Below are 14226 nucleotides of genomic sequence, written 5' to 3' on the forward strand. Positions count from 1 at the left end.
TGCCTTGGCCATTTGTGTTCAGGGAGATGAGAGGCGTGGCTCTCGGTGAAGAAAGCTACAGCTCAGTCTGAAGGACAGACACCATGAGGGCCAGCCTGCACCCATGTTTTGTTAACATCATAGCACAGTTTCAGTGAGGTGATATTTAAGAGGGGAGACTGAGAGTCTTCAGGAAAGCTCTTACAATTCTGATTCCTGAACAGTGGCATCCTAAACTTAACGCAACTGCAAATTAGCAAAGAGAAATGGTAAAGTGTACATGCGTGCACACACACACACACACACACACACAAAACATCTTACAAGGTACACACATACACACAGAAGCTTCTAAGCATTTGCAATAAACATTCGCATAAAGGTGAGTAGATTTACGTTGATGTCACCAGAGAGTAAAGGAACAAATATTGAGATTTGTTTCAGTGCAACCAGTTTTAGGCCAACTTGGAGTTCAATTAAAATATAGATGACTGTATTAATTTGAATATGTATTAAATACCAAATTGAGAAAGAAATAAGAAAACAGGCACTCATATGTTGCTGGTAAGAGTATAGGTTGGTACAACTGCAGTAGAAGGCGATATGGCAGTAGCTTTGAAAACTACAAATCCATCTATATTTTGACCCAGGAGTCCCACTTCTAAAATATATATCCTGTAGACATACTTGCACACCCACAAAATGACACAAGTGCAAGATTATTCACAGCAGCACTATTTGTACTAGGAGAAGTTTGGAAACAACCTGAATGCCCACTGTGAAGGGACCGGCTAAATAAATTGTAGTCCCTTCAAACAAGAGAAGACTGCATTGCCGAAAAGAAGAATGAGCACCCTTTTTTACGTATGGACACAGAAGGATCCTCAAGATAATCATTAGTTGAAAAAAATCAAGATGTAAAAGAGTGCTTATAGTGGGCTACCATTTGTGTAAAAAAAGGGAGAAGAAAGCATGTCAATATATGGATTGGACTGAACCATATGCAATTGCCATTATTAGGCTGTTTTTGACCTGCAGAAATGACTACCAATTCAGTTTGGTTCCACTTAATATTTGCTTGAAGATGCATGACCTCTCTCTGGAAATGTACACTGTAAATTGATAATATTGGTTGTCTTTGATGTGGCGCAGAGCTGAGTTAACTGGGAAGCAGGGAGGAGATTTTTAACACTGTGAATATTAAATCATGGGGGTGTGCCATCTATTTTAAAAATATATCACTAAAATTGGATATGAATAAATAAAATAAAGAAATGTAGCCGAGGAATATCATTTCCTCATCTTGCTCAAGAATGAAACTGAGAAATATCATGTTTCTGCACTGAAGTAAGCAAACATTTTGGTTTAGTTTCCTCTTCCCTTCCCCTTTGCCAGGAAATCCTGAGGATTATCGTAAGATATCTTATCCAAGAAGAAAATACCAGAGCCTCTAGTGATTTTGGAAAAACTAATCTGCATCACTACCCCCGCCCACAGAGACTGTTTCTGAGTATTTCTTCCTGGTGATGCAACTTCTAGTCTACTTTCGTGACTCAAGTCCACTAACAAATGGAACCGTGGAGAAGAATGGAAGTGTTAAGATAGATATGAATTTGCACGCATTAAAAAGAAAACGCCAGAGTCTCTGTTCCTACTCTAGAGAACAGTAGTTGTAGTGGACACGTTGAAAAACATTTCCTCGACTACTTGGGTGATAGCTCAAAAGGTGGAAATGTCAAAAGGGAGAAGGTTACACTGAGGTTCGCCTTTTAATAGGATTTGTATGTCAAGTGAATTAAACTTTCATGAATTGAAATTTCCAAGATAGGTTTCCTGTCTTAGGGATCAGTGCTGCATTCAACAAAGCAGCTTCTCTCCATTGGACGTGGGAACATCGGGGGAGTTGACTCTCACCCCGTTGTGGCACGTGGACATTCTCAGTGAGAGGGTAGAGGCTGTATGGCTGAATGCTAATGCATTTTCAATATTTTCTATTTCGTGAAGGAATACACACGGAAGCAACCTAGAAATTTTGTTGGGAAAAAAAATCTATGGAGAAAAGGACTTTTTTACATTTACATTACATTAGTCTACATTTCCAAATGTAGACTAATTTTTCAATCTACAAATATACGAGCTCGAGACTTAGCATACACTGTTATGAAGCCATACACGAGTGATGTTCCGAAGAGGCACATACTTCAGGGCTGTCTGCAATACAGCACACGTCAGGTGGCTTTTCTCTTTCTCTAAATATAGCTGTCCAAAATCATAAATGACCTGAAGTTCTGCTGGGGCCCTGGGAGGTCACTTGTTCATCGGGAAAATCGATATTAAGTGCTTACTACCGTGTATAAAACATGGCCACTGGTATCACAAGAGCCTGAGTGATCAAAGAAACCAGGTTTATTTGTAGTGTGTTACCTGTAATGTTTTCACATCCTTTGAAAATTGCTAACCTGATTATCAACTCCTATGTAGAGTAACTTTGCATTCACCAGAGTGTTAAACATCTGAGCCCTTTCCAGACGGTTCTGTGTACGTGAGGCCTACTGCATCTATTCTCCCATGTCTCATCCCCCACCCTGCTGTGTCCCCCTCTCCTAAGACGTTCTCTGCTCTTTTCTGTTCTGTTCTGTACTCGCCTTCATTTCAGGAGAAGTGATCACTTCTAAAATGGGTCTAAGGTCAAAATGGACTCTGCTTCCCTCATGACAGCAGAATCGAAGACCATTTCCTCTGCCGTGGGGTGAGGTGACCTGAGAAAACACAATTGCCTATTGAGATCTCTCCTACTTGGTTTGTACTTTAAAGAAGCACTTTACCGGCCACCATCTTCGTGCATTCTCAGAGTGAACCCACATGGGAAATGTGCGAATGCATGGTCCCCGTTTACCCGCATGGCATCGAGACTCTGAGAGGTCCGTGGACCTGCCCGAGTGGAGTGACTGGGATTAGAAGCCAGTCCCTGGAGTCAGCACAGAGAACGGCATGGCAGAGCCGGCCCAGAAATCTGGTAAAGATGCAGTGGGTGCGGTTCTGTCCTGGCCGACTTCCCTGTGCACATGTTGTAGACATTTACTTTGATTTTGCGTGGCAGACGATCTGAAATTGTGCCTCTAGTTTGCGCTACACCGAACCCTAAACAAGCCTCTTTTCTTGAAGGCGCTAAAGGACCTTACTCTGGCATTTAATAGCAGCTTTGCGGTGTGATTATGTCTCCCCTCTGGAGAGCGCTCCACCTTGCAGATCCTGGGCAACTTTGTGGTCCCTTGCTTCTTTGAATTGGTGTCTATTGCTTCCTGTCTGAAAGTTAATCCAGGCCTTTTCTTTTATTTCCAGTCCACGGCTTATGTAAAGAAATTCCCTGTGACCCGCAAGAAGGAAAATGCGGACAACTTGGACACGAAGTGTGCAAGTTCCACATCTAGCAGACACCTTCCAGGTGGCTTCAAGGCAGAGCCAGAGAAATCCCCCATGACTTCAAGCCAAGGGACAGCAACCAAATACATTGCCAAATCCAATGCCATGCCTAGAACCAAAAAGAAACTCTAAGTGTCCTTCGCCGATGCACGGTACAAACACAGAGCTGCTCCTGCTGGTGCTAAGACGAGGTGATGGGAGGGGAGAGGACAGGACCAGGAGGAGCCTTTAGCCGCTTAGCCCTGCTGAGCCCTGCCATGTGTTTGCACCAGCTGCACCGCGAAGGCAAGCCGGTCCCCGGCAGCCCGCGGTTAAAGGCCAGCGGCCACCCGGCTCCATGGCGGGCTGCGGCCGCAACCAACCCAAGGGGTTTTCGAGAGTTGTTTAGAGGAGTACAGGCCCTCAAAGCAAGGCGGTGGGCATGCTTGCTCAGTTTTCCTTCAGATTCTTATATTTAGGCACAATTATTTGTAGGAGAAAATGAGAGCCGGATATGGCAGTGGAGGTTCTGAATAATTATGTGCACTTGGCACTGGAAGATTTTGTTAGGAAATCACTAATAAACTTGCCAGAGGCATAACAGCAGAAGCGCTTCAGCCATTCACATGTGTTCTTGTGATTTTAGGTTGCTATAGAGTATTTAAGACAACTTATTTTAAATGTAGAAAAATAGGAGATTTTGTAACTGCTTGCCATTAACTTGCTGCTAAATTCCCAATATATTGATTGAATCAATAAAAAACAGATGTTACCCATGCACGTTAATTTTTATGTTAACAAGAGGTGGATAGAATAAGGTCCTTGAAGCCCTCGTGAAAATTAAGAGTTTGGCGTGCTTCTGCGAAGGTAGGCACATAGCTTTGGCGGGGAGGTCATGAAGCTGGGTACAGGGGAAAATACATCATTACCCTGGGTGTTATTAGGTATCTCCTTTCCACCTGGGCAAATAACTTTGTCATTCCAGGTCAAACTGGGTGAAGAGATGCTTAGCCTGGCCCTCCAAACAAATTCTAAAGAAGCTATTTGCATTTGCTTTTACCTCCCCTTAAAGTAATAACCTAGTTGCAGCCCACCTCCCCCCATGGGATTGTCGTAGACCTCCCAAATGACGCACAACTGGCCTGCGGAGCGCGTACTAGTTGCATATAAATCCACTCAGCGGCTGACGGTGATAGAAGTACTTCTCGGGATTAATGTGGACGACACTGTTGTACCCGTGAACTGGGCAAAGCCGGCACCCGCCTGTGTTGGCCCTGGCTGAGCAGCTCTGTCGGGACCTTCTGAGTGCCTTCAGTGTGCTTCCCTGGGGGGATCCGCCAGCTAAAGTGTACCTGCTTTAAATGCTTTATTTTAAAACTGGAGTTGGCATAGCTCCTTCCAGGTCTTTCACCCTTACTGGTTATTACCTCCAGTCCTACCAGGAGCCCATAAGCCATCTCCTGAGCTTTACGCCTTCTGTCAGGGTTTAGTGAGCCAGTCTTCAAGGAGTATGTTCTGTTTACCTGCTGAGAAGCCCGGCCTCATTAGCTAAGTGGAGATTTCCCTTCTCTAGTAGTCCTCCTGAAGGCAGGGGTAAGAGCTAACCACTGCTCTCCTCGCCGAAAAGCCAAGGGACACAGTGGCTTTGATTCTGCTCATCCCCTGAGCCTGAAAATGGAATATTCCCTGTATCTAAAATGCTCTTGCTTTCCTAGTGATACAGTCTTTTGTATCACGTATTAGAGGAGTCTGATGTTAACTTTAATATTATCCAAATTTCTGCCCACATTTCTCTTTGGCCTTGAATTAGCGATTCTGCTCGGTAAGTGTGGCCAGAGGGCCAGAACTCGGCACTGAGTGAAAGGTGAAGTCGATTAATAACTTGTTCTTGTGTCTGCACCTTTTCTCTCCAGCACCAAGCCAGGCCAGCCATCCTTCCTGCCATAAAATCATTCTGTCAGCCCTCATCTGTCTAGACCTTCATTTTATTTATGTAGAATCATTTTGATAGAAGCTTAGCTCACTTTCTAAAGGGAATTTTCACATTATTTTGATTTGTTATTTATTTGTATGGAACACCTGGGCCAGGCCATATCTGAGCTTTTTCCCCCAACTGTTGTACCTCTTTACCATCCGGGGACATGTGGCCTCGCTCTCTTCATTTGCTTGCATGGCTGTGAAAAAAAGCAGCTCTTCTGGTGCAGAATGGTTTTCGGTGACCAATAGGCCAACTCCAAGGCATTGGTAGCCATCACTGCGAGCTCTCCGGGGCACTGCATGGAGGGACGGGCTTTGCAGGACCCAGAGGGACACTAGGACAGGACAGAGCAGGCGCCCTTGCCAAGGCATGCAAATGCTGATCACACCGCGAATTGAATAGCAGACAAGTCAAGGCAGGAGATAAAATTGATAAACGCAGGCTTGGGGCTGAGAAGTTCAGCTGAGGAGAACAGAAGATGCTATCAGATAAGGGCTTAAATCAGAGGAGCAAGGGAGATGGGTTGGGGGGGAAGGGAGTAGAAAGAAAACAAAGTATAATTACTCAAGAACGCCGGACGCCGACACACGGTTCTGCCAAACCGGGCGCTGGTGTCAGAGGAAGGATGCACTGCGGAGTGCTGGCCCCGGGCCCGGCTGAGGGAGAGCCTGCCCTCCCGGGCCTGTGCCCCGACGCACCCAGATGAAGACGCAGGCAGAAGAGACGAAGGCTGGGGGGGGGATGGGAGCTCAGCGAGGCTGCACTGGTGGCCCCAGGGCCGCCCTTCCCTTTTGAGCAGGTATGCTATGGGGTGTTGCGGGGGGAAAGGAGCAAAAGACCAAAACATGTTGTGCTTATCACTGAACTGCTTTGTTTAAATAATTCTATTTGACTCCAAATTGTAAGTTCCAGGTTAGACACATCAAAAGCAGCCAGTCTTGAAAATGAAGCTTTTTAAATTCCAGCCCTGCTGTTGGAGTAGGGAGAATAAAGGCTTTGTTCAAACATGCATTCCCAGCAGTAAGCAGAGCCTTGAAATTGGCCAGGGAGGTTGTGTCCTATAATGGTTGCACTTGGCTGGAGACCAAGAAGCTGTGGCCTCGGGGAAACGCCCCTGGACTGGCTGCCTTCCGTCTGCCCCTCCAAGCCGCTCTGCCCTGCTCTGCCCTCTCCGCTCTGAGAGGCTCATCTCCAGGGACCACACTCACGGTCTCCCTGGGCTTCTGTCAGTGGGAGGCCCCCACAGGACATCAGAGGGCAGGAGAGCGGGGGGCCAGTCACCCGATTCCCCGGGGCTGTCCGTGCCAGGCTGCTGGGACTTCACTGTAGTCCCTTGCTGTGGGCCCCTGCTGGCGTCCGGTCCCAGCCAGGAGCAGGGGCTATTGCCCTGGGTACTGTCTTCCTTTGTGGGTTCCCCTAACTCTCTCAGTCCCTTTACAAGTGGTCTCTTTGTTAAACCCTCGACAACCCCATTTGAGCGTACCCTCGGTCTCTTCCTGGGACCCAGAGCGATCCAGGCCCTCTCCTTGCTGGTTCTGCTTCCCTTGTCCTTTGACCTGGGGCCGTGCTGTCTGCGGCGGCCACGCTCCTACCGAATAGCAGTCAAGTGAAGAGCGGAAAGCCTAGCTGAGTTCTTCCTGAAGCACGCGGTGCCCCTGGGTGGTCCCAGGGGTTGAAGGAGGGGATGGCAGAGATTTCCCAGGGTCTAACCTAGACAGAGCAAGATAAATCTAGCGTGACCCGACTGAATCCGAAATTGTCTAGACCCCTAAGGTTCACATTGAGGTTTAAATTCCAGTCGTGGCTTGTGGAGCCTCAAGAAAGCAGCACTTGTAACAGCCGAGGGGACCTCTGGCCTGGGACGCACCGCCCTCGCTGTCTCCTGCGGGACTGGAGGGCCTGGCAGAAGCTTCCAGGGCACCCGGTGCGGCCAGGAAGCCCACGCAACCCGAGGACAAGCCTTCTCCCAGGGCCGCGCGTTTCATCTCCGCCTGCGCTCAAGTCACTTCACAAAGCATTTTAAAGTAAAATGTTCACTCTTCAAAGGTCTCACCTTGTTCAGTTTTACTCTTCAGGATCCTGTATTTTTCTGAGTGAGCTGGCTTAGAATTGGTTTTGATTTCTGTGCAGTACATTATTATCACTTAATTCTCATTGGTGAGCCAATTTTCTTGGCTTTTGTTCTTCAAAGGAAGGCCGTGTTCAGTGTCTGTCTTGCATTTTTGTGGCTTCCTTCCTCAGTATAATCAGCTCAACTGTTTCCTCTCTGCGGGTGCTTCGCGTTGCCCTGCAGGCCATGGAGCAGCCCTCGGCAGAGGGGTAGGGGTTCCGGCTACTGCCCCAGCGGCCTCACTTCAAGCCCCAGGTGCACACGGGACCGCGGGCGTTGGGAAGACTACGAGGGCCACTCCAGTGTCGCCACCCGCTAGCCCAGCGACTCCCCTCTCCGTTGCCTGGTGCCATCCCAGGCATGTCAGGTGGACCCAGTGAACCCAGGGTGAAGACCTCAGAGGACTTCCTCCCCAAAACCTGCAGCAGTTCCTGGCCCAGCCCAGAGGACGGGGCCACGCACCCGTGCGGCCGCATCCCCCGCTCCTAATGGGTTCTACAGCATCTCGAGCTCATTCATATCCCCGGCGCTGATGCGGAGATTGCCCCGAGCTCCCTGCCCTTGGGGGACGGACACACAATCTTTGACCCCCTCACCCACGTCGGGCTCCGCCAACGAGATCCTGACACCACACTGTCGTTTCAGAGAGCTTTTTCTCATCAGCACAGGAAGTCCTCTCCATCCCTGGGGCAAGTGCAAAGTCCCAGTGTTGGCATCTGCAGTCTGACCCTGGGGCAAGGCAGGTGGAAGATGAAGCAAAGGACACCTTCCCTGGACCCTGAGGAAGAAGGCCTTCCACAGAGGTGGCAACTAGAGGTCCAGGCATTGGTTTACACTGAGTAGACCAGAAATCAGAGTCCTCCTGGAAGGTGAACTTTGAGCCATATTAGTGGATGGGGTCTTGTCTTTTAACAAAAGCCCATCTTCAGGGAATGACGTAAACTAGCAGCAACATTCACAGAGCACTTACCACATGCCAGACACTCTTCTAAGCATTTTACATGTGTGCTTTTAATCCTCACGGCAACCTGTGACGTTGGTACTGTTGTCCCTACCGGGGAGTACGTTAAGCACAGAGAGGTTAAGAAACTTGTCCAAGGTCACACAGCTCAGGAGTAGCAGAACAGAGGTTTGAACCTAGCCGGCAGGCTCAAGTAGATCACCGTTGCGCTACATGCCTCTCAATGTCTTTGTAGTTTAGGCGGAGATGGCTGTCAAGTTTGATCTCAGGGTTGCAAAAGGTCAGTGGCTCATGAACACCTCCATCTCCCAGCAAAAGCCTAGAGTCGTCATGTTGGCAAATTTGGGGTTCGAGGTTTCAAAATGGAGTAGGGTTATTTTGCGTATTGACGAATTTGAGTAAAGTGCAGCCACACCATACCACGGAGAGCTGCATTCTGAAGGACTCCGCATGACAAAAATAAATTCTAAATGCTTTGACTGTTCATTGTCAGGAGCAGTCTTTGGAAACCTTTGAAGTGTTTTTGACCAAAGAGGGAAAAGAGGCCCTGTGGGCGTCTGGACAGCCCTGTCTGTGTAGACGCGAGAGATGGATGCTCTCCGGGGCCGGGAGCTGTAGCTCCCACTGCACCTTACATGTGTGGAACTAAAGCTCACAATCAGGGTTCCAGTTCCTGCACCGCGTCACCAAGTAGCAGGCTCAGCTGTGCAGTGGCAAACAGGTGCAGAAGTCAGCGGGGGCACACTGCTCCACCATCCTCTTGCGCATACTTTCAGCTTTTGCCATCCTTACTGCTTTAAGCTTCTGTTTTCCTCATCACACCGACAGCACCTGGTTCAGGGAGCACAGACTGTTTCCGGAGGCTCGGGCCCACGACCTGGTACAGGATGAGGGAGACCTCTGCTCTGGAAAGAAGCCCAGCAGTCAAGGATGGCGCCTCCTGCCCCAGCTGCTATCTCTCAGGTCTGCTCTCCACCACTTGGCCCCAGGAGAAGAGAGGCAGTTCTTATCCTGGGTCCTGCTCTGGAGCTTTGGAAGAAAGGCTTCCTACCAAAGCCCACTGACATGGGTGACGTTTTACAAGAGTGTCTTCCCTCGGAAGAGTTACTCAATTGGCTAACCCCCTTCCTCCCATCAGTGGAAACTCAGTCATGGAACCTTGATGCTTCAGCCACGGGGTCTTGTCCGGGCCCCATCCTTTCCCCGCCCCAATCTGGAAGCTTGGCGGGATGTCTTGCCTATGGGACACTCTGCTTGCCGGCAGGAGAATAAGTCCGGCCACTGCTGATGTCTCCAGGGTGGCCCCACCACACTCTGCAGCAAGGAGCAGGACTTGCACAAAGAATGTTCACTAAGTAGAATTGGACTGAGAGATTCAGTTGTTCATTCAAGAAATATTTATTAATTGACCCTTCACTATTGCCAGGCACAGTGATAGGCACTGGACATAAGAGGAGGTAAGAGACAGTCAAGGTCATTGTCCTTGAGGAGCTTGCAGTCTTGGTGTGGGGCAGATGATCGTGATCTATACAAATATGTAAAATAATTATGTACTGTGATTAGAGCAAGAAAGGAAGAAATAGAACACCAGAATAGATCACGACAGGATAGGAGCCTTCTTGGGAGCCTTTCTGAGGAGGCTTGAAAGCTAAAGGAAGGGACGCTTCAGGCAGAGGGAACCGGGGCAGAGCTGGGTAGACTCCAGGACCTTGACTAAAGGCCAGGATAGTGGGGGAGGGGGCAGGCCCTGTTGGGCCTTGGGCGCCACAGGAAGGAACCCATCCATTCTAAACACGACAGGTTTCCAGCTGGGGAATGACATCTGATTAAAGGTTCACTCTGTCTTCTATGGAACAAATGAGTCCAAGGGGAACAAAAAGAGAACCAGGGAGATAGGTTAGGGGACTTTGAGTAAGATGGTGGCAGAGAAGATGGGGAGAAATGGGTAGAGGTGAAACACGGTTTAGAGAGAGACTGATAGGATCCAGTGAGGGATGAGACGTGGAGGGTGAAGAAAAGTGGGCAGGGGACCAAGAAGGACTTTTGGCTTCAGCAACCAGACTGACAGTGGTTTCAGTCACCGAGGAAGGCCTACTCGGGGGCTGGCAGTGAGATGGAGAGCTCCTCCAGGTCATCCTAAGTTGAGATGCTATCAGACTTTGAAGTGGAGATGGCCTCTTGAGGTGAATTTAAAGTCCAGAGTGGGTCCCCGTGGCTGGAGAGGAGGGGAAAGGATGTGAAGAGAGAGCCAGGGTTAACAGGGAGTTGTTCACGAGGGCTTCTGGACACAAGGCAGGGCCCCGGGAGACCCAGGCATCAAGGTACCATCTTGGTCACACCCTCACTCAGGGACTGGACATGGCTGTGCTTGGGCAAGAACAAGCATGGGATGACACGGGATGACCTGACACGAAATGCCATTTGGAGAAGTATCCCTAAGAGATGTGGCCAAACCTCCTTACGGTTGATAAATCGAATCTGAATAGTGACAGGTAACAGGTCCTCACTGGCTCAGAGTTCCATAGCCTCCCTTCAGCATAAACCAGAAAATCGTGGACCAGATACTTTGCTGAAGCCCAAATTTGCAGAATCATGGACTGTCTGCACGGTTCCTTCAGCCCAACTCTCCCAGGGCAGGGACCCCCCCCACCCGCCCCACCACAGCTGCTGATGAAACGCTCCCTGGGTTGGGGGCTCACTAGAAAAGTCTTCCTATTAACTGATACCTGCTCCTCACTGGCCCCTCTTGAACTCCTTCTGTCACATAAAGGACCCTCGAGAGTTGGAGGTGACCCCACAGCCCCAAGAGCCTTCCCTGGTTTAAACATCTCTGCTTCTCTTGGACTCCTCCTCAGATGACATGTTTCTTGGGCCTTCGTTCTAGTTCATCTGGGTCTTTTTCCAAAATGAACCCAGGCCTCCAAGTGTGGCTGGCCACTCCCAGTCCCCTGGAACACTGGTCCCTGTCCCCGGGGCTCATCATGTTCCTGTTAGCAAAAATTTGTGGACAGTCTGGTTTGAGTTTACTAGCAGAGCCGTTAATGATGATGCAACCCTGAAGCACATTTCCTTTCCTATCGATGGCCTTGTGGCAGACTCTCAGTGACCACAAAAGAGCCCTCTCCCAGCAAGATGCCAGCAGGGAGCAACAGAATGTGCCTGGGTTGGATCTGGGGCACACAGTCCTGGGATCACCCAGGAAGACAGACGCATTTTCCTTTAGTGTCTGTCTTTCTAACCACTGCTGAGCTACAGAGAGGGGAGAAGGCATCATCTGGGTCACAGGCCTGCTCACCAGAGAATCACGGCTGGCTTAGCCACTGCGGGGGTGGCACTGAGGACCCTCCAGACAGGACGAGCATGTGTCTGTGTACCCAGATGTCCGCTAGCCTCCCCTGCCACGGGGACACATCAACATCTCTGCCTAAATTAAACAGCTCTGAGCCCTCCCCGGACGTTACTGGCAGGCATCTGAGTCTTGTCAGGGGATTCTCCCCCCAGACCTCTCCAGCCTTCCCAGGCATGTTCGCACGTGTCGTTGTTCACGTGCTGCTCTTGGCCTGCCGGTAAAGCCTCAGATAGGACACTTGAAACCAAAGCATCACTTCTGATGTCCTCGCCTCCCGCCTTTATCTCCAGAGCTTCTGCTTCCCCAGCTTCTGTACAGCTCCTGGGGTGCCGTGTGTCCAAAGCAATGAGGGCTGGGCCCAAATGCCAGGTTCCACCCGGGTATGACAGAGCAGCCAGGCCTCGGGTCCTCGCATGGCCCTCACTGTGGGGCGCCGCCTCTTCCAGCCCCTGATGTGGGCTCAGCTCTGTGTTGGGGGTGGATGTGGGTGGCCAGGGGGTGCCGAGGTGCATGCGCTGTAGGGTGTGGGGTGGGGGTGGGTGGCTACGTGGGAAGGAAGGTCACGTGCACTGGAGGAAGCGCAGAGGGACTGGGCTGGGAGGGCCCCCGTGGGATCGTTCAGGCCTTCCCTGGCCCTACTCCCGGGTCTCGGAGCACCCCAGCTAGTCCTGATACACACCCAGGTCTGTTTCCTCTCTGGGCCCCAAAGCAAGTAATGGGATTTGCAGGCAATTTTCGAATGTCAAGGAACGTAATGGAAAGAGCCTATGAGCCTGTGATGAATGGCTCTGACCACACTCACACCTTAAGTTTTTGGTTGACGAAATCTTTCAAAACGCAGAGTCCACAGAAGCAATTTTAAAAGGCATCTTTGGGAGTGCAAAGGGTAGGATGTAGCCCGACCCCTCACCACTGCACAGCAAGGCTCAGTGAAAGGGCTGTTCTGGCTGCTGGTGCCTGCTGGACCAGAAGCCAGGAGGTGGATGCTGAGTGGTCTCTTGGGATCCCAAGCCCAGGATGTCCCCTGTGGGATGAACCTTCTGGATGTGGGGTTGAGGCAGGCGCCGCGCCATGACCTGGTTACCCACAGCTTTAGCAGCCCCTCACCTGGTAGCTGGCTCCCTGCCCTTCTGTCCGGGATGGCAGCAAGAGCCTAACCCTAAAGCACCGTGAGGGCAAAGGGCCTGGCAGGAGACCCTCAGCGGCCCAATATCTCGGAACACCCTTTATCCATCATGTAGGGGTCCCCATCCCTGCCTCTGGGGGGTAAGAGAGATTGAGATGTATTTTAATCAGACAGTGCTTATGGGGATTTGCTGAGGACCAAGGTGAAGATGGAGGGGACTCAGTGGGAAGAACCACATCACCCCAAGACCCTAGGCATATTTATTGGTCAGTCTTGGTTAACGAGGGCGCAATCTCTAGCTTCTCATTTTTGCTTTGGCTGTGACATAATTGAAGGAAAATGGAGAATTTTACGAGGTGCACAGAGGCACAGTGAGGTTCCCAGCTTTGCTGAAGGGACCGTTATGCAGGATATAGGACCAGCCGGAAGGAGAGCTCAGATGCTAGTGCAAACAGCCTCAGATTCTGCCACGGAGGACCCTTTCCTGCCCAGGGAAGAGCGTGGGGAACTTCAGGGAAGGCAGGAGCCCAGGGCGGCGGCCGAAGATGTGATCGTGCTTATTTAAAAGAAATGCAAAATGAAAGCCTGCTAGGACCAGATGTTATTTTCGAGGTGCTTCTCAGCTCCCAGAGATCCCAGCTGATGGAGAAAGCACCAGGAGAGACAGGAGGAAGGGGAGCTCTGAGCGCCCAACTCTGCCTCCAGGGTCCTCCCTTCTCCCGGCTGGGGCTGAAGGTTCTAAATAACACCCCTCCCTCCAACATGCATGTGTGAGCACACTCGTGTGCACCTTCACAGGCGGGTAACTGATTTTGAAGCAGCAGGGGTCCCAGCTGAGACGGGTGTGGGGGGCACACATGAGTCTGAGTGTCAGTTAGCGGGAGGCGTACAGCAGGGAGCGTTGGTGGGAAGGCCTGGCATGAAGGAAGACAGGGAGGACCGGAAGGGCGAGGATCTGGGAAAGCTCCTGGGCCTGGTGGCGAGAGGCGGACCCTCCAGGCTCCCGGAGCCCATCTTGAGAACCACCACCGCAAGGCGGGAACCAGCTTGGGCGTCCCCTGGGGCCTGGTGGCGGAGATGAGCCCCTCTGAAGAGGGCTCCTGTCCCCAAGTCCCCGGCTGTGGAACGGAAGGTGGATGCTTCCTGTCTTGATGTGACTGCCTGACATGTTGGGGTGACAGGGGCCTCCCTGGGGCCAGGGGAGGTTTGACCTTAAGATGAATGGGAAACTGCTGTTCAGGAGACTGTCGGCAAGAGCTGGAGTGGGCCCCTTGAGGCGGGGGGCCAGGCCCCCGTGGGGGATGCGGGGCTCCAGAACTGG

General features: G+C 50.8%; 1 protein-coding gene across 2 annotated transcripts in view; it reads left to right on the forward strand.

Annotated features, from left to right (window-relative positions):
- The window catches only part of STK33 (serine/threonine kinase 33), a 68270-nt gene extending 64736 nt beyond the window's left edge, over positions 1–3534 (forward strand). For both annotated transcript variants that reach the window (XM_032427375.1, XM_032427376.1), the window contains one exon: positions 3322–3534. In XM_032427375.1, coding sequence (XP_032283266.1) covers positions 3322–3534 — 213 coding nt within the window. The remainder of the gene's footprint in view (positions 1–3321) is intronic.
- Positions 3535–14226: the final 10692 nt, after the last annotated feature.

The sequence above is a fragment of the Phoca vitulina genome, unplaced genomic scaffold (assembly GCF_004348235.1).
Source record: "Phoca vitulina isolate PV1807 unplaced genomic scaffold, GSC_HSeal_1.0 scaffold36, whole genome shotgun sequence".
Taxonomy (NCBI): domain Eukaryota; kingdom Metazoa; phylum Chordata; class Mammalia; order Carnivora; family Phocidae; genus Phoca; species Phoca vitulina.